This window comes from Nesoenas mayeri (assembly GCF_963082525.1).
Source record: "Nesoenas mayeri genome assembly, chromosome: 6".
NCBI lineage: Eukaryota > Metazoa > Chordata > Aves > Columbiformes > Columbidae > Nesoenas > Nesoenas mayeri.
Window position 1 is genome coordinate 31,095,371 of NC_137545.1, and position 26,460 is coordinate 31,121,830.

Genomic DNA, 26,460 nt, shown 5'->3' on the forward strand with positions numbered 1-26,460 from the left:
TATTGCAAAAAGCAAGTAGCATTTACATTCATAGGATTTTTTTCTCTAAATTTAAAATAAAGGATCTCCAAGAAGTTTCAGCAGTTTTTGTAGATTAGTTCTTCGATATGTAGAGAGGTGGATTTTTTTAAGGCAGCCTAACGCAGCTTTGTATTTTTAAGAGCCCATGCCTGGACGGCTGTCTTTAAGAGAATCCATGATAATCCTGAAATCTAATATTTTTCATAAAATGTTCTGTGACTATAAACATTTGTTTAATCATATGAAAGAATCATTGTCCTTTAAGTCATTTCCATACAAAAATGAGTAAAAATAGAGTACTAGTAAGAAAGTAATTAGAGTTATAAGTTACTATAAATAATTGTTTAATAGTGCTATAAATGGCCTCAGGTGTGTCCTGTGGTTGGTTTGTTTTGGGGTTGTGGGGTTTTGGGTTTTGAGATTTGTTTGTTTGTTTTTAAGCTCTAGTTTTCTCCTTAATAGCTTTGTTTATATGCAGCTTTGCCCTTTACACAGTGTAATTCCAGAGTTACTTGGTTTAGAGTCTGGAGCATTCACAGTAGCACTGGCCGGTTGAGTATGTGGATAGAAATGATAACCTGGAATAATAGTAATAGAAGGCGAGTTGCAGTGTTTTAAAACTGTTTTTCAGTGACTCAGTGTAGATATGATGCTGCCTGCTCCCAAATAAACATGATTAGAGGGAATTTCAGTACAAGTGCCCTTTTAGTTTGAGTTCTCTTTGCAGATCTGCTGAGAACAGACTTGAAATAGCAGTTCTCTGAGGTTCCCCCACCCCTTCAGTGATGATATTTGTGGAGTTCTTTGGAGAGCTGCTTAATGATGAAATGAAAGCACTTATCTGTCTTATACCCATAGGCAGACTCCCTGCTCTAAAGCTGATCCCGAGGCTACAGACATCACTGTCCTACTGCTTGCCGGGATGTCTCAGTGGAGCAGGAAGTCTGCACATCTGGCTGCTCTTAAAGAATCGCCAGGTGGGTTGGAAAAACAAAAGTACACTTGAGCTGAAATGACCCCTGTAATTAGGCATTCAAGCCATGTATCTGAAAATCTTAGTGTTTGAAGTTTTCATTCACGTTTGAAGACTTGATCAAGAGTCTTCAAAGCCCACCATCTTTATCCCCATAATTTCTGTATTATTTTAGCAACTTTTTTGTTGCTAATAGCCTTTTTTTTTGTTCTTTTCCCATATAAATGTGCTTTGAGAAGATTAGATTAGGATTTTGGAGATCAAAATGTTTATGAAGCAGCATCTTTGTCACTCAAGTGTTAAAAAAGTATATCTATAAATAATTCAGATTAATGTTAAAGGCATCCATCTTCAATTAAACTAACCTTAAGAGCTGGTGCATGTGTCCTCTTGAAAAGAGAACCAGGAAATCTCTGCAATACCTTATTTTATAAACAATAATTAGGTAACACAGTCTATTTGGTAAGTAAATTCATAGTGATTACAGAATTATCAAAATAGTCTTTCATGAACAAAGGCATAAGGTACTAGAGAGAACCAAAATATTACTATGTGAATTTAAACACAAGCATCTTTAAAAATGTGTTGACCTTAGGTTAAATGCCATCAGTACTGGCCAGAGCCATCAGGAAGCTCATCATATGGGAATTTCCAAATTACCTGCCATTCAGAAGAAGGAAATCCTGCTTATGTCTTTCGAGAAATGACATTGACTAATCTGGAGGTAAAATCATAATATACATTTTTAAGTATTAATATCTGAAATCCTCAGAGACTAGATAAAACTTAATCAGATTTTCTTTTCAATTTTTGGCATATCCACGTAAATAGAACTGTTTATTTCTAGAAGCCTTTAGAAAACTACTCATATTGCCGTCTACTTACCCAATAAAAATTCTGCTCTTAAAATGGTAACAAACCTTTCACTAGCAAAATATCACGAAGATTGAGTTTCCATAATCATATTAATTGGTTTAAAATCACTGAAAATATGTATTATTTCTGTTAAAAGTCTTTGGTGGTGTCTTTCATGCCCTGGCTTAAGAAAGAGTAATTAAGAAGTTTATAAACTTCTTATTCCCCTGATGTTTTCTAGAGGTATTTCATTATCGCAGCTGAAAATCTGTCTCTGTAGAGGCAAACAGTTCTTAATAATTTTGTCTTGGAGAATATGTGCAAGTAGATGGAAGATAAATACTGCTGAGAGAAGGATGAATTGGGATTGGTGACCACATGTAAACAAGGACCTTCTTGAACATGCATTCCGTGATTTTTCAGGGCACGTGTGGTTTTCAGAGCCTCCCCAGCTGGCATTTCAATCTCAGAAATGTTTGGAAATAAGTATTTGGAATTTAGTTTGGGTACTGGCTTCTCACTGCTTGGGTTACCAGATGAGATGCCAGTTTTATAGACCTGCCTTTCAGTCAGTTTGCAGTTAAAATTCCTGTGTCATGTTGAGACAACTGCTGATTTGTTACCAGTAGTGGAACCTCCGTAAATGATTCTGTGCCTGGAGGTTACTTCAAGTGCCGTAACTCCTGTTCTTTGAAATGCAGCTTTTACACTGATCGTACAGCTGGTCTCCTTCACTAACCAGAGGCAGGTCGTTTGTGATATTGGAGTGGAAAACAGTGATTCTGCATCTTACGTGTTAGTAAATTGGGTGAAATTAAGAGGTGCAGATAAAACCGAAACAATACTGCTGTTCACACGGGATCTGAAGGAAAACTCTTATGCCTCAAAGTCCTGCTCCTCCCTTCCCAGTTCTATCATTTGATCTAGTGAGACAGAAGCTCTTTCTGTTAAATGTGGCCACCGCCTTGTACATCTAGTGTTCAGATAGAGCGCTGGTATCCTTGAACTGCTTTCTTATTACATGACATGTATTTTTTTTTAACCCGTTGAAGATGTAAACATTTGTAGATTGCCATTTTGTTTTTAAGGAAAAATGTAGTTATAAAATCCGAGATTAACATGAATAAAGTGCTGCTAGTTGCCTGAAGCCACTTTTATTAGGGGTTCAAGTTGCTGTAAATGTACCATTGATTTTTTTTTTTTTTAAATTAATTATTATTATTTTTGGTGTTTGTTTTGGGGGTGGTTGGTTTGTGTGTTTTGTTTTTGTTTTAATGGGTCATGAATTGTCTTTGGATAAACTTTGTTTCTGATTAGAAAGAGGAAAGTCGCCAACTGACTCAGATCCAGTACATAGCATGGCCTGATCATGGGGTTCCTGATGATTCCAGCGATTTCCTGGATTTTGTGTGTCTTGTGCGAAAGAAGAGGGCTGGCAGAGAAGAACCTGTTGTTGTTCATTGCAGGTATCCATTTTTTTTCCAACTTTATTAAATCATCAAACTGAACTTATATATCATCCGATAGCGTCTCTGTGCTTTGTTGTTGAAATAAATGTAATTGTGTATCTGCTTTGGAAATGACAGGAGAACTCGACATTTAAATGAAACAATTACTTAAAATTGTATTCATGTTTCAATAAGGTGAATTTTGAGTATATACATGTGTTGATCTGTGCAGGGATTTTTTGCATGTTTGTTTTGTTTACGGATTAAATGCTTCTGCTAACAGTCTATATAATAATTCAGGGAAATGTCAAAAGATAGTTAGGAGCCTTTTCCTCCTGGTGACTTTTCTACAAGACTCCGGAATAGCTGTATAAATAATCCATAGCAGAAAATGTGGATGGTATATGCAGTGATCAAATAAAAGATATTTTCTTCTGAAGTTGGCAATCTTTGGCTACGTGATATTTTGATACATACATAAAGATTTTCATTTACATTTTTCTCCACAACGTAATTTTGTCATGAATTAAAATAACTCTTATTCTAATTTTTATGTACACATGAAATGTAGTTTTTTGTTTTTCTTGTGCAGTAGTTTTTAATAGTATTCTGTAGTAAATTTCAAAATCTTAATCCTTTACCTAATTAGTAAATTATAACGTCTAATGCCAAATATCTTCAAATGAACATGTGTTATGCCAATTCCCGGTGAGCAGTTCTGTGAATAAAAGTCGACCTCTAACTGCCCAAATAGTCCCCAGTCAGTGGGTGTTCCCGAGCCAGGTTTGCATCCTTTCTGTTTCAGGTGGAAGCTGAGAGGTTTAAGGGATAAAATCAATGTAAAGGCTATCTAATCTACAAGTAAACTAGACATTTATTGAAGAAGATGAAAGAACAAGATTTTTTCTTTCTAATACTTTGTTTATCAGAAATGGTATTTAAATGGTTTTTGTTCTCTGTTCTGCTCTGTGCTGTTCAGGGTGAATTTTATTTACTAGAGAAACCAATACCAGAAGGCCACTGCCTTAAATTATATTTTCCCTCAACTTCCATTATTGATATACTTTTTCATTAGTATGGTTATTAACAAATAGCAAAAATATCTGGCAAATACAACTTGTGGAAGTCTGCAGAGACACTGGAGCAACGACTTCAAGAGTGTGAACAATTTCATTTGTCTCAATGAGACGTCAGTTCATCTCCACACTGGTAATTTCAATACCAACATTTATAATAGTTTTATGTTTCAGAGAAGAAAAGAGAGGGAATATCACAGTTCAACAGAATTTACTTAACTGGCCTAACTAGTCTGTTGGGAGTTATAATCAAATTCCTCTAGTGAGCCAAGCTGAAGGAGCCCAGGGGTTCCTCCACATCTGCACACACCTTTTTTAATGTTTGTTCAGTATAATGGCAGAAGACGTTAGTGCAACACAATGGTGAAACTTGTTTTCAGAACTGAGCCAACAGCTTTAGTACGGAGAATCCAAGTAGCTAAGAGAGCAAACTTTTCTTTTGTACAATAGCAGTTTAAAAACAAAGCCAAACTAACAGATTGTAAGGCAACAGAAACCTCAAGAAATTAGAGAGGTTTTTGTGATGTTGAACTCCTTAAAACACTAGTTTCTAAGCTTGTGTTCATGTGTGGTTTTATTTTTACAAGGCTCCTATTAGTTGAGTTGAACAGTTTCTAATTCCTCTTCTATGATGGTGATCCACACATCCTGTCTGTGCCCTTAATGATTCTCATGTCATGTCTCGATGTTCCCCTCTATCATTCAATGATTTATTTTTCCCCGCTGAAGAGTCCTAGTCTACCTGATATTTATCATACGGAAACTGTATCATGCTTCCCATCGTTGTTGTTGCTCCTCTCCAAATCTTTTCAAGTTGTAAAATGAATCATTGAGTGCTTTGACAGATACTGTTCCTGTTTGGATTTGATAAAACGTTCTGCATATAAATTCTATATTTATAAATTCTATAAATATAGCATACCATTGAATAATTTTACATAACCAGCACATTTACACCTTGTCATAAAATTCTCATTACATCACTGAAATATATAGTGGCTTTGATGCCACCTTCTGGGCAAAGATTTGAAGTTGTAGTTTGGTCAGACTTAATTTGAAGTTATGGTTCCAAATCAGAACAATTAAGTTTCGAAGTTTGGAACGTTTATATTAACTAGTTTAGAAGGAAACACTTTCATCTTTTGACTGAAATACTAGTTGTATAAGTTGAAGTAATACTGGCATTTGAAAATATGGATTTGGTCCTGTATTCAAATATGGAGAACATTGGTTTTCTGTTTCAAAAGTGCAACATAATTTTCTTGAATGTGAAAAATTTTGATGTGAAACTTATTGTCAAGGTTAAGGTTAAATATTCCATCTTTGAGGATTGCTACTTGTGGAAACGTGTATGTATATGTGAAACAATGCAGATAAATCCTTAGATTCGTTTTATTTTTTAACTAAGGATGATTCATATAAGCTCTCTTAAAAATTTTGCCACTCTAAGGTGTGTATGTTACAGTTCTTCCTTGTCTTGAAAGGGATTACTATTATGTGTTCCTTTTCAGTCTACGCAAGTTAGATCTCTCTTGTACTTTTTTCATAACAAGAAAATTATCATTATTGTCATCCTCCAGAGGCTTCTAGTAATTTTTCTATTCCTTATTCTGAAATACAAAGGAAAAGGAATGGATCACTTCAATGCACGTGGTTTTATCAAATCAGCCCCATGTTCCAGTAATGTCAAATTGACACAAAGTGCACAGTGTATGCTTGGTATCTCTGTCTTTTGTTGTCATCTAGATATTAGTACAGTTTTTAGTATCAACTGAAGAAAAATCTGTAAATTCTGCTCCGATGAACGGCTGGGTTAAGACAGTCCCTCTTCAAAGGGCTGACTGTGCTGGTGGTTTTTGCTGTATTCAGGCAGGATGGACTTTTCCCAGGGACACAATCTCTAACCCCTGCCCCAACAGCATGGGAATCATAACCATCAGTTGTGAGAATCCTGGAGAAGGAAGGTCTTGAGTTGGGTGTTTTTTAACACCCTTTAGGTCTTCAAGTATGAACCATATTCCAGGAACTTTGTTTCATTTTCCATGTGGGGTTTTTTGTTGTTGTGTTTTTTTCCAGTGCTGGGATTGGACGGACAGGAGTTCTTATCACTATGGAGACAGCAATGTGTCTAATTGAGTGCAATCAGCCTGTTTATCCATTAGATATTGTAAGAACCATGAGAGATCAAAGAGCCATGATGATCCAAACACCTGTGAGTAACGTATTTGCTGTTCTACATTGCAGAAGAATAATTTCCTATTATCTAGTCATATCATTAGATGGATTTTTAATATACTTGCTGTTGATCATATTGCAAAGAGGTCACCTGTACCCATTGTAGCTGTAGCCTTGGCTTCAGGCAGGAATAAATTGCTAAGGCTGTTGGAAAGGAGCAACTATTTAAATTTCTACAAAGAAAACTTGAAAAAGCAGCAACTCCTTTCAGGGATACCTGGCAATTAATGTCAAAAAGGCCTGTTTTCTGTAGGGTACAAATTACTCAGTGGAGAAAGCAGGAGTCTAATTCCAGGTGTCAATAATGGGAGTAGTATCAAAGGCAAATACAGATAGATCAAAAACATGTAAGGAAAACCTTCAGTGATGCAATTCAATGATCTTATGTTGCCCTAGTTGCAAGACTTAACTCTGCCCTGTAGTGACTCAGTTAAAGGAAAATAATCACATAAATAATATTTTCTTTTTTAATTGAAGTCATTAAATCTGATGTGAGATGTATCAAAATAATTTTAATTGTATGTATTCTAAAAAAAAAGGCAACTTGACACCAGGATTCTTTTGGTGCTGTCTTCACATTTGATGTGTCTTAAGATGCTAGAGTTTTTCCTGGATCTATAATGTTTGGGTATTTGAGATAATTGCTATGTTGCTTTAATGTATTACATTTCAGAGTTGTAGAGGTTTTAGAACAAATTTAGCAATGTTGTATTTGTATCAGTTAGGTGTTATATGTCTCTGAGAGCAGTTTCCGTTTACATTTTTAGAAAATACTTTAAACGGATCAAAAGATTGAGTTGTCTTTCGAAAACAAAAACCAAAACCAACCAAACAAAAAAACTTTGAAGGAAAAAAGTATCAAATCTCTTCCGCAATTACTTGAAGGTGGTAATTTTAATGTCCCTGCTGCAGTTCCTCTAATCCAATTTGAATAAGCCTTTTCTGTTCCTCAGAGAGTATTCAGACTGACAAAAAGTATATATGGGTCTCCCCTTCTAGGTGGTCATTCAATGCTGCTGTCCAGTATTCATGTTCCACTAAAAAAAGTTGCCTTATTCAGCTAGGGTGGGAAGGGTGAGGAAGATGATATATAAAAAAATAGATAAGGATGGCTCTTGCTGTTTGTGACGACTACACTGTATGAATAGCATATCTCTCTAGCATACATAGAGAGTTCTATGACTAAGGGGAGGAGGTGCAGGGTAAGGCTTTTAACTATATTTTTTCACAGCTTGTGCTAAATATCTTGTGGTCTTCCCATTTTTTATCAGAGGCCAGAATTTTCAAGCTTTGAAATGCAGGTGTTCACTGCATCAAGGGGAGAAGGGGTAGTAAAGGATTTGAAGTTTGTTTTTAAGATCCCATGAACTGTAGCTGTTCTCCTTTAGCACTCGCTCTCTTGTCTCGTAAATCCGGACAGATTCACCCGGTGTCCAGGAGATGGCCCAGCGCTCAGCTCTCTGCTCAGTTCGCTGCCTGAGGAGAGCTGGGGCTCCTTCAGGCAGCACTGCAGGCAAAATATGTATTTTACACAAATATGTATTAATTAACTGGCTTAATATACCTGCAATGATATAGTAAATAATTATTCTATCGCTGAATCTGTTACGGTACCCATTTAAGGTCTGACATCGCTAAGTACTGCACAGAGGGGGATATTCCACCACACTGAACGGGAGGCATGCTGGCTTTCTGACCAGCAGATGCACCATTATGTGGTATTCAGTGTTAGTTGTGGTGTTTTACAAAACAGTGACTTTATTTAATTTTATTTTCATTATATTCTAATTTGATTACTTGTGGGTTTTTTAACTATTATTTGTTCAAAACAAAATATTAGTGGCCTCTTTATATGCAGGTGCTATATTTGAATACATTGCAGACTTAGACATTACACAATGTTAATAAACTGGAGTTTGGGCTTTTTACAACATGAAACAATTTTCTTATTTATCAAATTCTGAGAGGGATATATCAGTAACATGACAGAGTGAAAGTACTTTGAAACTATAAATTCTAAATCAAAGTGCCTGGAAACCTCAGGTCAGTGAAACCAACAATGAAATGAAGAGCAGGAAATTACTAATGTGACATTGTAATAATATGTTGTGGGTATTACTTTTGGTATATATTTCAAAGTGCTCCTCATCCTGTTCTGTTGAGAAACAAGATGTTCTAATATGAAGTTCCCGTTGTTTTGTGTTTCCTAAACTAATTTTGAAGCACAGTTCTTGGCCTGTCGTTAGAATGGTATGGGGAAACCTTAGAGGCCTTTCCTGCTTCAATGTTATGTGGTTGTTACATTTATTTTCAATTTACTGAATCTGCTTTCCTTTTCAGAGTCAATACAGATTTGTATGTGAAGCTATTTTGAAGGTGTACGAAGAAGGATTTATTAAACCTTTACAAGCACCACTGCATAAGTAAAGAGCAAAAAAAAAAAACAAACTAGGATATCAATTGAGGAATCTTGTCCTCTCTAATGAACTGGCAGCATTCTTTGTGCCATAATACTGCTTGCAGGAAATGATAGTGAAGTACAGCAAAGAATTGACAAAGGACTTTGAAAACTTCAGCACTGTTGCACTTTACGTTGAAACAAAATCAGTCTCCGAAACTCTCCTAACCTTCATCTCTTTGAAGACTTTATTTTCGTGCTTTGCTTCGAACAAACCATAAACTGAAAGAACTAATTGTGTTCAGGGTAATCTACGATATTTCATTGTAGTGTCATACTGCGCTTCTGGTTGAATTGCTACAAACAAGGCTTGGAATTATTTCACTCTGTTTTACACCCATGTCTCTTAAAATGAAAAACAAATGAAAAAATACACTAAGCCATGGTCTTTTTCCAGTGCTAGGTTTATTTACTATGTACAGACTCTCACTGTTTTGTTTTTTACAACATTAGCAATATTGCCAATACTCGATAGATACACACTGCCTACTGATGCAGCACACACTTTGTCCTACACTCTGACAAGAAACCAGCTGGTTGTTAGAGGAACGCTGGTGTCTGTGTTAACCCAGCAGTAGCTGCATAATTGCCCACTTACCAGCATCTTGTACAAACTAACAATAAAAAATAATAATAATAATAATAATAATAAAATAAACAGCATTTCTTTGACACAGCTTGTGTGTCATACACTGGTGTATTCTGATTCATGTGACTTAAGATTACGTGATGGGAACTAGTGCATGCATTATGTCTTAACCCCTTAAGTGCCTTGAGACTTACAGCATACATCCAGTGAAAGGCACTCATGATTCTGTGGGGGCGGTATTGTCCTGTCATATTTATCTTAATGGGTTCAGATTTTTCAAATGGCCCTTGGTGCTTGGAACGTGTTACCGCAAAGGGTCAGAGAAATACCACTCCCTCTTTCCTTATACAAGTACCTGCGTGCTGCTCTCGGGAGCAAAAGCACCTCTGCCAACTTCATGAATGAGCATTGTATGCTGCTGTGTTGAATTATGCGAGAAATCTGACACATTCCTTCATTCCTTCCAACTAGTAACTTACAAGCAGCTTACTATGAAATGCTGGTAGGTCATTAGAAGCTGATACTTTGTTTTATCCTTTTATTGAGAAATAGCTGTCTTACTTGATTAGAACGTAACTCTTTAATAGCACTGATAATTAAGTTGAACTTGCAATCAGATGTGATTTAATTCCATTATCTGCTAACCAATTACTATTTAAATCCTCATCGCTGATTTCAAGCCATGTTCGTACAGGTCTGCCTTTTAATTTTTTTTAATTGTTTGGGTGGGGGGAAGGGAGGAGAACACTATGAAGTTGTTTGAGAACTTTATTTAAATTCCATATTGACCCCAGTCACCTTCTGTTATGCTTGTGCAAAATTGTTCCAGTTGGTATGGGTTACTTCTTATTTAAGTAGGTAGAAGATTTGTAAGAATTGTCTGTCTGATACAGTATCTGAGCTCATTCTAAAGATACATAAATGTCCCAGTTTTAAAGTATTTTTCCAGTATAGGAGAAACCAATTCAGAAGCAAGGTGTCCAGTGTAATATACTGTAAGAACAAAATCAGTCACTTATTTGACTGTCCTGTGACAACATAACTTTGTGCCCTCTATTTAAAAGTTTTAATTTATTGTATTGGTTTTCTGAAAATGTTTGTCAAGTAAATTTTGTTGTAGGCTATACAGAGCATAAATTAGAATTGAAAGTTCTACACTAAATAATTTTTAACTATTGAAGAATTATATGCTGTATTCTAAGGACATTAGAAAGAAATCAGCTATGAAGTTCTAAGTGAAAAGGGATTCAGGCAAACTGAAATCCTGGCGTATGGCTTAATAATAAACAGGAACCACAATGCCAAATGGAAGATAGTGTTAAGGAAGTTTACAATAGAGTTTAAAATATTTTTAGAAAACAAAATATTAGGTGGCCTGTGGCCCTGTTACTTATATTTCTAGATTTCATGCTTAAATCAATACTATCCCTCAGTGAAAAATTAATCTTACAAGAATCTCTGGATCTGATCAAGTGAAAAAGAGTAATAAGGTAGCTTTAATCTCAGTTATATTTTAAGCCATTTGCAACAAAAGAAAATTCTTCTTTAGGAAAGTATAAGCTTTAACTTCAGTGTGACAAGATTATTGGCTGAGATGCAGGCTAGATGGAAGTTTATTTTAAACTTGGCACTTAATGTCTAAAAAATAAAATAATCCATTATGTTGAAATAAATTTTCTTCATAGTCAAGTCATAACTGAAAATAGCATTTACCCTTTTTTCTGAGGGAAATCAGAAATGGATTTTATAGCAACATTATATAGTGTTGGTATGTCACATATTTAAATATTCTTATGTAAAGTTGCCAAAGCAGTTCAAAAGACCCATTTATACCACAATTAAGTGTGGGATATTTATCGATCATCTGTGATCAGATATAATCATCTGTTTTGATTATAAACACAGGCAAGAATAATAGGTCTCTTCAAAATCTTCCTCTGCACTGACTTAAGATGCTTTGTAGTGTATTAATTAGCTGCACTAGGCAAAAATTGGAACAAGTTAGCTATCCTTAGATAATTGGCCATCAGCAACTCTGACTTTCTGGCTTCTCCAAAGCCAGGATGGTGGAAACCAAAAAGCGATTGGGATAGAGGTTGGCATTGAAGCCTTTCTGCACCATAAATCATTTGTTCAAATGTTTCTACCTTTTGTGGTATAAATGGCCTTTAAGCTATTTTTATATGGCCAAAAAAAAAGGTGAAATTACTAAATATTTTACTGTGGGTTATGAAGATCTGTATCATCCTTAAGAGTTTTTTAAAGAAGTTTTTGTATGTTTCATGCTGTACAAAACATGAATGTATCTTTCAGACATAATGACCTATAGACCTGTAAGTGATTGGTGTTATGACTGTTGGATTTTATGATTAATTATTTTCATACCATTTGATTAGGAAAAATGTTGGGCGGGTGTGGGAAAGAGTATGTTTGTAACACTTCCATGATACAAATCCAGTTAAAAAAAAAGTTTTCATTGTAAATAAGAGCAATATTATGACAATTTTGTGCCAATGTATAATGTTAAGACTTTTGTTTTCTTTTCAGGTTCAGAGTGAAAGCTACCACTACCATCTCTTGTTTAAAGTGGATTTTGAAGGTTTTTGTTTAGTAGAAAGACATGGGGCTCTAGCAGGGGCTTTGAGTGTTTGGGGGGCATTTTTTATTTTTGCTAAATATGAAATAAGGTGCAGGTATTGTTTAATAAATCACCTACACATTGTCAGCCAATCTGCTTTGGGAAGTGCTGCCTTAGGTATACCAGATAATGGGGCTAAATAATTAATTCATTCCAAATTTGGAAGCATTTGGTATTTTAAATAACTTACAAGTCTTAAGCAGTAAAATACTGCTTTTATGCATTTTATTTTTAGCTATTCTCTCCTAGTTATGAAAAAGAAAAAGCCCGTTGTTTTTTTCTCACTACATTTAATGCTAGCTGATGTTTCTTCCACATTGCTCTGTTAAATCCTGAAAGCTTATATCTCATATAAAGCAATAATGCTGCTTCTTAGACTACCTGATTATAGTCTGGCACGCCATCTATTAGAGAATGGGTAAGAAAGCAGTTGGGTGATTAAGGAACACGAGGAATTTGTTATGGAATTCGTGTAGCTGGCAACTTTCCATGGAGACCTTCCAAAAGACTTTGTGCTACCTGTGGAAGGGCCAAAATGCAGCAGAGCTGCTGCAGTTGCACTGCCCAGGGAGATGGGAAGTAGAGAAGGTCTGGCATAGAGATGCTGGAGCTCCAGGTATCCTGTGGACCTGAATTACGTGATATTTTTATGCTTCTGCAGTGTGTGTGCAGGTACGTGGGTGATGTTTGATGGATCAGGGAATTGGCATGAAAAACTACAGATCCGCCATCCACCAATGTCCATGTGAAAGCAGGTTCTCCAGTATGTGTGCTGGAGTTCAGACTGTAGAGTTACTATGCAAGCAATCTTCAAGACCCTCAGGATGAAGGGAAGGATTGGGTTATGGTCCAAATTACAATTTATAATAGCACATTTGGACTTTTCACAAAGTACAGGAATGGTGCCCTCTAATGTCACTTGTAGTCTTGTAGCTCACATCTTAGGTCCACCACTGGTTGGGTGTATTTGCTAATCTAAGTACACAGCTTTTGTCTTGAGACTGGAAAGAATCTTTTCCGTTGCTACTTTTAGTGCTAGGATCCAATATCAAAGCCTGGAAAAACAATTTCATTAATTAGACATAGATCTTGCATGAAAGTGCAGGGATTAGTGGTGATGGGGAAGCTGCTACAAGGGGAAGATAGTTTGTCCTGTTTCTATTACCTCCCTGCAGTTATAAACTGAAAATGATTTTTTTTTTTCCCTGGTTTAGCAGTCTGCAAAGGAGGCCAGTTTGTTATCACTGATTTTACCTCTGTGCTGGCTGCTACCGTGAATGTGCGTCTTTTCAGTATGTAGGGCTTCTCCAGCTACAAGTTTTTAACTGGTGTCCAAGCTGCAAGCTTGGGCTGTTGGCTTTGGTATGTTTTGCTCATAAAAAGCTCAATGGTAAACATTTCAGACAAATCACTTTAAGGAAAAAGCAAAGCTGAAATTTTCCATTTTAAAAATATGGACTTCTTGTTTTCTTTGAACCGGTAGCCTCATAAAAAGGAAAAAGAAGCCACTAAAATATCTGTCATTGCAATAGCATGAGCTATCGTTTCACGGACTGGCTGACAGTTTGTTGGTTATGTTATTTCGTATTTAGCAAGCTTAGACATTTTAAAGGGTGATTTTTTTCAAAGTGTTTTGATGTTTGAATAGTAGCACTTTATCTCATACTTACTACTGACTGAACTATTGGACAAAATAAATTGGGTTTGGAGAGAGATGCTTAATGGGTTTCTGTACAGAGATTATTACACCCTGGTACGAATGCTTTCTAGTGATTTCTAAAGATTTCTATTACAACTGTTTCTGGTTTACTGTTCGTAAGTTTCTGAGCGACTTTGAGAAAATAGATATTAAGAAGATAATAATTCTATCATCTCATTTTTCCTGTCTTAAAAAGAATAATATAGCTTGCATTAAAAAAATAAAAAGGAAAAAAAAAGGTGCAAATAGAAACTACAGGGTACTCGTAAATTTATCTCTGTGATCTCTCTCAGCTAGCTGCAAATTCGCTATGTTTACTGTAAATGTTTCTGCTAAGCATTATTTTTAACATTAGATCAATTACCTGGAAATCAGTATTTTTTTTTTACTTAACTTATTTGAATTTTGATAACTAAAGATAATGCACAACAAAGTTTAAAGAAGTTGTCACCCTTTTACTCCTAGGCCAGGGGCCTAAGACATGAGTGAAAGGGTTAAACAGTTTACATTAAGCTGTTGTTTTCTTTAACTAGAATATATCCACAAAGACTAGACTATAAAAGATCCAGTGCAATTATCTCAGTACATTGGGGCACCACAGTAACAATACACAATAATCTTACAGGAAAAATAAGGTAAGAAAACAAAGGTTTTATTTGTTGTATCCAGATTTATTTTGCATTTGATTTGGTTTGTTTACCAGCAATCCCATTTTAACTAGTCAAATTGGCAGGGCTGTTTGTGTAAGGTTTTTGTTTGTTTTGTTTTATTCTGCAACAGGTGCTATACTATGTGTAAATACAAAGGGAAGACTATTATTTAGATCATTATTAACAATCAGATGGTGGCAATATTTTTTGCTAGTTACTTCTGATAATTAATTTGCATTTCCAGCTGTGGCTTTCAGTTGTCAAATTTCATCTCAGTTTCATACTGCTGAATGATGGACTGCAAGTGTGAAGTAAATCATCTCAGAGTCGAATAGCTCTTTTGTTGTTTAGAATAACTCTTGTGTACCTTTATTAATGTTGGAGGATGGGAAGGTTCTTCCTACAAATTTGTTAAAAAGCACATGATAGGTAGGAAAAATAAAAAAAAAATAAAGAAAACATAAAGGCAACATCTTGGCTAAACAGCTGGGGGTGGTTGATTAAAAATGATGGAAACTTGAAATTGGTCAACACTGGATGATGTGAAAATAAATTCAGCTTTTGTCACTGCAGCTACTGTATGCTTTAAAGGGCCTTATGTATTTGTCCTCATTTTGATAAAATGAAATTTCTTGCCATTAAAATTATACACTAACTTCTACCGAAAACCAGCAGTTCCCAGGATAAATATGCTAATTAACATTTAACAAGTCTTGTTTTAGTCTTAAGTAAAATTTCATTCTATTATGTGAAAAAAAAATGCTGTTATGCATATTTTGTGGATATATTTAATTTCAGTTGACAAATAGCTGTTTAGGTACAGACTTGAAAATATATATATAGTTTACTTGTGGATCTTAATTGTTTAATTGCAAAATAAAGATGTGCTTTAGTAATTTAAAGTTTTTTTCCATTTTCTTGCTATTATACACATGGTTTTGCTGTGCTGCTTTCATACACTTGTGATGCCAGGTAATGTTTGTCTTGTGTTTTACTTTCTGACATTGTGTGCCATAAATACAGCCTTATGGACTGAGCACCAGAAGAGGATGCTAAATTGCCAGGAATGAAATTTCTTGGCTACAGAAGCAGCTTTGAGTATCAACCAGATTTTTTGACCCAAAAATATATACTACAGTTTTTGGTCTAGTGGAAGAATAAATAGTTATCTTTTACACAGTGAGTGTTTTGGATGACAGTGTTCAGTAGATATTATAGTCTGATCACAAACCTGAGGGTATGAGGAGTAGCGATGTGAGGAACAAAAATTCCAGATGGCAGCTTGAGGGGATGTTCAAAGCAAAAGTAGGAAAAGATGATGAAAGGACTTAAGAGGCAAGACAGAAATGTCAGGAGGGGTAAGAGTCTAAGAGAGACCGATTAATTTAGGACTTAACTGATTAATTTAGGATTTTAAAGTGAAGACAAGGTGCTTGGATTTGTAGAACAAAAAGATAAACTACTGGGAAAGCATTCAAGGAGTGAAACAGAAGAACGAAAACATAGTAAGTCAGCAGAGATTTGTTTGAAACTGGAATAGGAAGACTGGATAGAAGATGAGTCACAGATACCACAGCTGCACGTGCAAATACTTGCACTGCATCTGAGTAGTAAATAGTGAGGAAGGAATAGGCTGTAATTACATGAAGAGTAGCAAGAGGCTGGTGTGAAATAAGAGCAAAAATGAGCAGAAATGTTTGTGTCACGGTAGCTACAGAAAGGAAGCTGGGAATAATGGAGTTCATGGTGGCAACAAGGGACCTTGTGAGTGACCAAGTGTAAAGAAGCTCAATTTGAGGAAATAATTGAAGATGGGCAGAAAATGTAGGGACCGCTTCTAAAAATCAGGTAATTTATTCTCCTGAATGCTCTAATAGGAAAACATGGATTGGTGTAGGCTTAATGGCAAGGAGACTACCATTTATGTGATGGGCATCTCTGCTAAAAACTGGGCATCCTTGCCGAGCAAATGAGCAGTTGATCTGCATCAAGAATTCATCAGATGTTTCATTAATCACCATGTGTTTCATTGTGCCAGTTCCTCTGCGTGGCAGGTGAGTGACTGGTGATCTCAGCCCGGGTTTCACAGCTGAGAGTAGAAAATGTTACGTTATTGTTAGAACAAGCAGTTGCGATAACAAGCCCAACTCATGGTTTCCCAGAGTGTTCCAGATTCCCAGTTATCCCGGGGTTTCAAAGGAGTCTGGAGCTCGTTTACTCAGTGCAGGGTCACTGTCAGCTGCCACTACAGTTTTACAAATGGAGTTTGTATTGCTTCTCACTTTTATCGCTTTCCCTGAGGTTTTCTATTTGGAAATCTCAAATACTAGCTTGAGCACAAATATTTACGTACTCAAAAACACGCAGTGAGGTGCAGCCCTTTATAATTGGCAGCAAGCGGGACTTTTCCCCTTAGGCTGGAGTAACAAAAAAAAATAACTATAAATCACTGCAACAAATTGTATTAACAAAGAATACAATCAGTATTTTGTTGTCATAAATTATTTCAGGGTATAAATACTAACAGTCTTAGTTTATAGACGGCTCTGCTTTATTTAACGCATTGCTGCACCTATCCTTTCAGGCAGTGTTTGAAGAGACGATTTCCTTCTGAACTTTAGTGGTGTAAGAGCGCGTTTGCCCGGGTCCGCGGAGGGAACTTCACCGCGCGTTAGAAAAATCCAGAAATTCTGCGAAATACTTGGAAAGCCGCTTTGCTGGCCGGCCCCGTTTTACCTCACGGCCGTTCTTGGTCGCGCCGCCGCTGCCCTCAGCCCGGTCGCGCAGTGTCGCTGCCGCCAGGCCCCACATCGCGGTGACCGAGCTGCAGCTGCTGGCCCGGCCGCTCGCGCAGCCTCTCGGTTCCCTCCCCGGGTACGAACGTGGGCCGGGCCGCGGCCCCCCGCCCCCCACGGCGCCCCCTGAGCCGGGCGAAACCACCTGGCTCGGGGCGGGGGCGCCCATTCTCCGGTCTCCGCCCCTTTAAAAGGGATGTTGGCCCTACTGCACGGCTCGAAAGAGATCTCCTCACCGTCCACCTTCCGCGTTCCGTCCCGCCGCCCTTCTCCCCGGTCTCCGGTCCTGCGCCCAGCGGGAGAGAGCAGCAGCAGAAGCCGCCAGGTGAGCGAGCGTGGACAGGAGGACGTGGAGAGCGAGTGGTTGCCCGTTTAAGGGCCTCCCACATCGCTCCGCCATGTCCGGAGGCCCGCCCCTCCCGGGGGCTCCCTCACCGCCGCCCCCTCCCGCCCACAGGGTCCCGAGGAGCCGCCGCGGGGACACGCTCCCGCCGCCCCCGGCTCTGCCGCAGCCGCCGCCCGGGCCGAGGGGCCGCCCGCCAGGTGAGCGGCGCGGGGAGGCTGTTGCGACCGGCACGGAGGGTCGGCGGCGCCACCGCGCCGGTGCCCGAGCGGCCGCGGCGGGGCAGGGCGCGGCGCGACCCCTGAGGCGAGGCCGCCGGACAGGCGGGGCGGGAATGGGGCCGCGGGCGGGGGGGGGAGGCGGCGCCGGTCTCGGGGCGTTATGTAAGGGCAGGGTGGGCCGGGGGCGCCCGGCCGGCGTGGCCTGGGAAGGGGGATTGGAGCGGGCGGGCGCCCCGGGGCGGCCGTTCCCTGCCGGGGCTCCCCCGGTGAGGCGAAGGGGCGGCGGCGGGTTTCGGCTCCGTGCTCGCGGACTGGTTTGCGATCGGGGCAGCCCGGCCAGTTGTTGGGGTTCGGGGCTGACTCATCGCCGGCTCCGGGTGTTCGGGACCCGGGAGGCGCCATCGGGTGCGGGGCTGGGAGGCCGCTGTCCCTGGGATCCGCCGGTCTGTGCAGAGCCTTTCCCGGGCTGTGCAGAGCCTTTCCCGGGCTGTGCAGAGCCTTTCCCGGGCTGTGCAGAGCCTTTCCCGGGCTGTGAGCGAAGTTCTGGGGCAGGAAGGGCCGCTTATATTTTTTTTTTGGTATGAGAGAGATGGAGTATGTCAGCCAGGAAAACAGGTGGGTCTTCGTTGCTTTCCTGGTCTGAGAGAACATCACCATCTCATTGAAGAGTGCAGTAGTGCTTGTATTAATGAAAGATTAATCGTCTGAGATCTACACAATCGCTTTTTTTTTCCTAATATACTTTCAGGTTGTTCCCAAAACTGCCCTAACTATTGTCAAGGGTTTGAGCTGCTTTTTTTTTTTTAAAGTAGGCAAAGAGTATGGGTATTTAAATCCAAAGAAGTGAATCGGCTGTTTGGATCTTTTTATGTTGGTTTGTAAAAAAAAACCAAAAAACAAAAAAACAACAACAACAACAAAAACAAACAAACAAAATCAAAGCAACAAAACAAAACAACAAACTGTAACTCATCTAAGTTTTACAGTTTTTCATAGATGAGTTCTGTTCTAAGCAAGAGTTCCTTATCAAAATCTGGCATTTTCTAATAACTTTTTTTTTTCCTTTTGTGAAAAACTAACTTTTTCTGTGTTGGATTTTGTAGCAAAGATGCTGAGCTTTTTCCGTCGAACCCTTGGCCGGCGGTCGATGCGTAAGCATGCGGAGAAGGAGCGGCTCAGAGAGGCCCAGAGAGCTGCAACCCACATCCCTGCAGCTGGGGACGCAAAGTCCATCATTACTTGCCGGGTAGCGCTGCTGGATGGAACAGATGTCAGCGTGGACTTGCCGGTATGAGTGATGCAAGTTTGTGTTTTAAATACTGCTCGCTTGTGTCCATCTGATTGTGCTCTTTGCTGCCTTAAGGTAAAGGCAAATCTGTTTGTTGTAGCAACTGACCCCGTGACTTGATGTCCACTAAGTTACTCGTCATAAAAAGATACTGAAAGTATAGTTAGTTTTCTTACGTGACAAAACGAGAAAGCGTTTTGTTAGATGTCGTTGCGCATTACAGATTGAACACTTTCTAGCACGTTGATGTAGTTGTTGTGCCAAAGCTTAATTTAGGGAGGGTAACATCTCAGATGAACTGGATTTTCTTTTAAGTGAGCTATGTATGTATCTTAAAAAGGAAGGTAAATCTCTTGGTGTAACTCTGTTGAAGAGGAGGGCTGAGCCAAAGTATGAGCAGGAATTTCCGTGTGGGTTTTGGTTGTTTTGAGTTTGTGTCAGGGTTGGATGCAGGTTTTAGCACTCACTTGAGAGGAAGGGGGAGAGAAGGATTCTACTTCCTTCCCCTCCTCAGGGCAGATTATATAGCAGGGACTGTCTCATAGCATAGTGCTTTACTGGGAGTGAGGTGTTAGCCACTGTTTTACATTTCTAAAGCTCCCTTAACATGCACGTGTCTGTTCTACTCTGCTTAATTGCATACATGTTTTTGGCCAACAGGATGAACAGTAGCAATAGAAGCAATGTGCTCTGTTTTTCCATTACCATGTGTTAAGAGTTGTTAGTGACTTGTTTTGATCTTACACAGCTGAGTTAGGAAGCTGTGGGTCTGCGACATCTTCTGACTAGTTCTGTAGGATTTGGCTGCATTAATAGTTGCACTGATATTGGAGCTGCTGACTAGAAAGAGCCTGCAGAGCAGCCATGCTTCACATGGCTTTTCTTTCCTCCCCTTCTTATTTTAAGCTCGTTTCTAGAGTGTTTGTAATGTTAGTTTGAGGAAGGCTCTCAACTTGAGTGTTGAGTGGTGGTGTTAACGTAGCAAGCGGAAATAACTCTGGAAATATCTGGAGCCCCAAGTAATCTAGAATTAAAGAAATAGTTTGGCATCTTTATTTGTGAAATGGCTATACTGATAGGTGTTTATAGAGGGCAGTAAAACTAATTTGTACATCTCTGAAACAATGTAGTGCTGTGTTTCAGTGCTGTGTAGTGCCTAGGATGCTTGATTTGAGGCCAGGAATGCCCACAAACACTTTATAGTAAGAGTTACACTTAAAGAGTACTCAAGTTTAAATTAGTGTCTCCATGTAACTAGAGCAGTAATCTTTTAAGGTTGGGGTTGGCTCTGTAGGCAAATTCCTGGCGCCTCTAACAACATTTCTAAGGCTTTGAGGAGCATAAATTGAACCCGAAGAGGTGTCATGACCTGCCATCTGGGCTGTAAAATGGCAGTAGCTATTTATTTCTATGTGAAACTTTTTTCCCCTCTTGCTTTTTTTCTTTATAAGCCAACATAAAGCCTTGTATGTGGACATATAAGTTATGAGTAACAGTAAACAAATATGCTAAACCTATATAGCTAGATGCAGTAATTACAGTACATCATCAGTGGCTGACATGTACCAGTTCCTTTGGTGATTAAAATACAATAAATTAAAAGTAGATTATATGTTTAATTTCAAACTCCTTAGTGTGTTTATTCTTGCATCTCCACTTGCATCGTTCACATTTTGAGCTTGAAAAAGTGGGGGGAGACGGGATGAAGTGGAGGGTACAAAATCTTGTCAAAACAACATCACTTTCTAAAACTTGAAGGTAAATTGAAAGTATATGTATATATATTTACACAGAGACTTTTTTCTTTTACAAAAACTTCCATAGAGAATCATTGTCCTCTTTGAACTAGGGCACTTTCCAAGACTGGTTCTGTTAGTTTCGCAGCAGATTTGGTTTAGAGTGAACTTTTCTTATCTCAAAGAGGTGCCAGTTCAGTTGTGCACAGTTCTATAAGTTCTGTAAAATTGTTTTATTAAAAAAAAAACAAAACAAAAAGTGTTTTGTACAACCAGATCACTTAGCAAACAGGTTAGTTCACAGCTGAAGAAACAGCTGTCTTGGCAGGAATGAATGCTTTACCTGTTTTAATCTATGGCTACATAGATACTTTATAGTGGCATAAGTTGGTGCTGCCACAGGAAGAAAATATGTTGCTTTCATTGTTGCATTTATCCTTGTTTTCACATACCCCTTGGCAGAAGAAACAGTTTTTTGGCAGCCTGGCAGTAAGCTGAGTCAAGAAAATGCTGTGGCTGAAAATAATCAGTGTAGTTAGTTATGTGTTTCCAGCTGGAGAGATTCTTCAATCTGGTTCCCCATGTGCCTCCCCAAATGTGGTGAGGAAGCATTTAGTGAATTTGCTACTGAAAGAAGAGTAGTCTGGAGTTCCGAACATTCATATCATTGAATCTGAGATTGCTGAATTTATGTTTAAATAAATAAATAAATAATGAAAATAAACCAAAAAACCCACCACAGGGAACGTTATAATGTAAGCCAAACCTGTTTCAGCATCTTTTTAAGCAGCAAAGACTGATGTTTTTATGAATATTGACAATGAGACAAAATGACATGTTGTGAATGATGCAGTTGAGATTTAATTTATTAAATACAGAGCTAGGATTTGAGCAGTAACTCTGCTTTTTGTCTACTGATCCTATCTACGGTGTCTGTCAAGCCGCTTAATCTGTCTGCTTTTCTATTTCTTCTGTCGTTTTTAATTACAAAATTGCCTGACTTGAAGTGGTCATCAAAGCTACAGTCCTACACAGTACATAGACTGGATGTTTTTTAAGGACCTACTTGTTTCATAGCCATGTCAATGACTGAAGAGTATCAGTGTTATATATACTATTTACTGTCACTTTGGTATGTTTGAAATGGGAGGCATGAACTTCATGCAAGTTATCAGTGTTCTTTTAGGGCACATTGAAATGTGTGGGGGCTTTTTCCCCAACTTCATCTCAGATTCTAAAGTTGTGTTTTGATCTGGTAGTTTTCCTCATCTGTTACCACTTCTTTAAAGTTTTATTTTGTCCAGATGCATTCAGTGGGTTTGGGAGACTTATGTGATTAGTGAAGCACTAAGAAGCTTGTTATGTTTTTTTATCTATGAAAAGTTTTTATAAAATATATGATGTCTGTTAACTTTGCTGCTGCTGATGTTCATTGCTCACACTGTTTTAACTAACTCACCTTGAGTTCAATTTGGACAAAAGTCAGGTTGTGCTTTTTCTTCTAGTTGTTAAAGATCCGTGGGTGGAATGTTGCTGAAGTGGTATGAGCAGTGAGAGGACAAGAACTTGGTTTTGCTGACATCTCCTATCTTACTTTTAATCTTGTTCTCGTGTGAAACTAAACTCCATCTTCCCCCACTGCACCTCTGGAATTCTCAAAAGCTATGAACAGCCCTGGTTTAGTTGATGATAGTGGTGATAGTTTGTGGGGAAAGGCAGGTTGGGGTGGGGGAAGACAGCATAGCAGTGTTTGTCCTTGAAGCCTGTTTTTAATTGGAGTCACCAGCAGCTTATGAAATACTTGCAAACAAAAACATTTGTCAAAAATTTCAAATAAAGTGCTGTTTTGAGTACTGGAGGGCATCAGAGATTTTAAATCAAAAGATCTGAAAATAGAGTATTTGTTGTAGATATAGTCAATTCTATGCTATTCATAGTAATAACTGGGAATAGGGAAGGTAATTTGGATAAAGGGGAAAGAATGGCAAGATAAATAGTGTGAATTAAATTACAGGGATGCATTTGCAATATGCACCTTTTTTTAAAATGTGTGGATAGCTTTCTGTGTAGGAATAAGCTGAACCTCATAATAGCAACAGATAGTAAATGTGGGGTCATATAGAAGCAGCTCTGTGCTTTGTGGAAGCCAGGGGTGTTTTGGTAAAAAAGTCTGACCCTGCTTAACCCACAATTTACGTAATCTTCTCATAGATAATAGAGTGTTAATTGTATTCCAGTTTCTGTATGTGCAATCTAAATTTTGGGCAAAAGCTTCCTAGTGGTATAAGGTGAAAGACACAAATGATGAGAATGGATGCTCCCTGAGTAGTTTTTCATCTTAGAATACTCCTTACTTATGCATGCATGAAATTTAATATGGAGATTTCAAAATGAGATGTTTTTGTCCTTATTATAATGAAGTGTAATTAAAACAAGGTCTTGTATGAAGCAGTCCAGAGGCTCTGTGGAATAGCAAGAATTAGCTAAGCTGTTTACAGTTTTGGAGTAACGCTTACAAAATAAGATAAAAGGACTGTATTTGTAGTGATTATTTTAAATAAAATTAAAAAATCTATCTGGACTGCCAAAAACATTGCCAGCAAACCGTTAACAAGTGCTGATGGCTTTTTGTGTGAAGGTAGATGATCTGTGTTGATCCGACTACAAGATCAGAGATGTATTGTGGTAGTTGTTTTTACTCAGTAATCTGCCGTGTTTTTTTAAAAGCCCGTAGAATATTTGTGGCTACTTACTGAATATCCATAGCTGTAAATATGGAATACAGGACACTGTCTGTGATGCAGATGCTGATTAAAAAGAAGATCTAGTCATGCTAGAAGTATTGGAAGATAAGTCTTTGAATAAAATGTGTAATCTTGGTGTTCAAGGCTGGAGTTTAAATTTTTAAAATAAATCTCAGCTGACAAAATGAATGAGTAAATAAACATTTGCTTGTGTGTTTATGTATCAAGATGATACATGAAAATTTTTTTTCCCATATGGTTTTGGTCTTTATCTTAAACTATTGCAACGATTTTGACTATTTGCTTAAACTACCGAAAGATCTCTCAGGTGCGTGAAACTGGGAAAATCAGTCCTGAGTGGAGTGTTACAAAGCAGAGCTGCTCTCTGTCATGGGAGGAGGCCCAAGCCGTAGTGCTTCCTGGGGTGCCAGATTTCAATGTGTATTGAGATTGAATGTAAGATAGATATATATATATATATAGTACATGCTGAGTTGTTTCAGCACTTGTGAGCAGCAGCAGAATCACTGACTGCCTGTACAGAGTTGTGCTCTGGGGCCGGTTGGTTTGGGCAGATGGCAGGTGAGCTTTTTGGGCTTGCTGCCATTCACGATGCCCTGGTCAGACTGGAAAGGGGCGAAGGCAGCAGCTGGAAGTGAGTGATCATCAGAATGATTTGTTTGGCCCGCGGTGTTTCAGGGGATGGTGCTGCAGGCTGGTTTGGTTGTCCGAAGGTTTAGCATTCACAGTTCGCACAATAACAGCGAGTTTTGTCTGAAGCCCTGCCTTCCCCTGCACTGCTCCTGGAGAGAGCTCAGCCAAAGACCGGGATTCTCGTATGCTCCTAACCGGGCTGCTCCTGAGAGACCTGCAGCTGGAACACCAAATAAAACTGAAATGTTTGAGAATATACTGGGGGAGGTATTTAATCTCTGTCTTCATGCTGGACAAGCAGTCTGGATATATTCTGTATCAGAAAGAACGTTGGAAATGGATTCAGAAACAAATTGAATCAAATGTGTCACCAGAAGAGACAAACCTTCTGGGAAAGGAAAAATAAGAGACTTCTGGCGAAACAAACTGACAAGTATCAATGTTTTGGATATTTTTTTTTAATGTATAGGGTCAATAAGCCTAAGCATAGTACCTAAAAATCTTTCTATATAGTATTCTAATAATTGTACAGTTATGATGGATATTGAATTAAATTCTTTATAAAGAATTCTGGGATATGCCTTTTCCGTTTTCCAGAGAGACAAAACAAAATGTTTAATCACAAATGTTTATCTTCCTCTATTTGGGAGAGATTGAATAAATAGAGGAACTTCTAAGCTCTTTCTCTGGAGCTAGAAATTATTCTCCGCAGCCTTCCAGCTTGAAGGGCTTTTCACATGGTACAGGAATTGCATGTTGTCAAAGGCTGGGGATACACCAGCGAGAGAACCAGAACTGGTGTTTTGCTGCCAGTGGCATCTTCAGCTGAAGGAGAAAATCGACAGGGAGGTTTGGAAAAGATATTTGAAAGGTTGATGCTTGGAGTTCGAGGAGAGGGGCAACTCCATTTGTAGGTCAGTACTTAAAGCCATGAGAAGACCAGGGTGATACAAGTAATGTGTACTTCTAACACTGCCTTTGTAAAGATAAGGTGTTTTAACCCTGCAATTCTCCAGCAGACCTTGATGGTGTTAACTATAGATACTGCTTTCATGATGTTGAGATGAAAACTCTTGCCTTTAAAACTCACCGTTGGAGCTTTCTCAGGGTTTATTTTTTTGAAACATGTCGTGTGGGAGAAGGGGTATTAACTTAATAAAAAACGCACAGGCTCATCTGCTGCTCCCACACTGCCATGGTCTGCAAACATGCTTGGGTGACATCCTAGCAACTGGGTGGCTGTAAATCCTGCACAGGGTTTTCCCAGCTTCTTCGGGGCTACATGGGGTGTTTCTGAGGAAACTGGTGTGAATATGAATGGTGGCTGCTAATGAGTTGACAAAAACAAGGAAGGGAAGTTTTTGAACTTCGGTAGCTATTGAAGTTAATAGCTACTGTAAATTATTGTTAATAAGCAACATTAGCATCATAATTTGAAGAAATGTTCTGACAGAAAACTACAGCTGCAAAACCACAAAGAATAAGTCCCATGAAGGTCAAGCCTATTAATCTCTTCTTTTCAGAGTTCATCTTATATAGGGACCTACTTTTCTTCACAAACAAAAATAGGAGAAAAATAATTTTCTGTTGAGCATTTTAGTTAGTATTTTTGATGGCGGTTTTTTGTTATTTGTTTGGGGTTTTTGCTTGTTTTGTTTGTGGTTTGTTTGTTTTTCCCCAAGTTTAGGAAGTTTGAAGTACTTGCTATGATAAGAAGACCTTACAAAGTGAGCCATTCAGCCGGTGCCTGCCCAGCACAGGGGTCACATCCCCAGCTGTTGGGAGCCCGTGTGGCTCCAGCAGTGCTGGTCCTTCCTGGCTGCTGCTGATACTGACAGTGGCCTTTCCATCAGGCCACTTCTGGAGCACCGAGCTGCTGCCTTACGCTCTTTCTTGAGTGCATGTCCATGAAATAACCTTTACTTCTGGGACCACGAGAAGAGGGTATAGAAGCTGCCTCTCTAGTTTCAGGCAGTGCCTGAGCCAAGGTGAATGTCTCTGTGTCACCTTATCCCAGTGCCGAAGGGACAAACCACC

At 38.7% G+C, this 26,460-nt stretch overlaps 2 protein-coding genes across 6 annotated transcripts in view; both read left to right on the forward strand.

Moving 5' to 3' along the window:
* PTPN4 (protein tyrosine phosphatase non-receptor type 4) overlaps positions 1-15,518 on the forward strand; it is a 117,392-nt gene extending 101,874 nt beyond the window's left edge. For 3 of the 5 annotated variants that reach the window (XM_080346752.1, XM_080346753.1, XM_080346754.1), the window contains 4 exons: positions 1,590-1,718; positions 3,167-3,315; positions 6,450-6,585; positions 8,949-15,518. In XM_080346752.1, coding sequence (XP_080202878.1) covers positions 1,590-1,718; positions 3,167-3,315; positions 6,450-6,585; positions 8,949-9,035 — 501 coding nt within the window. In that variant the 3' untranslated portion in view covers positions 9,036-15,518. Of the gene's footprint in view, positions 1-883; positions 999-1,589; positions 1,719-3,166; positions 3,316-6,449; positions 6,586-8,948 lie in introns of those variants that run through there. The other 2 variants (XR_013922275.1, XM_080346755.1) reach the window with 2 other exon arrangements.
* Positions 15,519-17,835: 2,317 nt separating this feature from the next.
* The window catches only part of EPB41L5 (erythrocyte membrane protein band 4.1 like 5), a gene marked incomplete at its 3' end in the record, with an annotated part of 54,764 nt that continues 46,139 nt past the window's right edge, over positions 17,836-26,460 (forward strand). The window contains exons 1-2 of the mRNA XM_080346664.1: positions 17,836-17,937; positions 19,105-19,289. Coding sequence (XP_080202790.1) covers positions 19,110-19,289 — 180 coding nt within the window. The 5' untranslated portion in view covers positions 17,836-17,937; positions 19,105-19,109. The remainder of the gene's footprint in view (positions 17,938-19,104; positions 19,290-26,460) is intronic.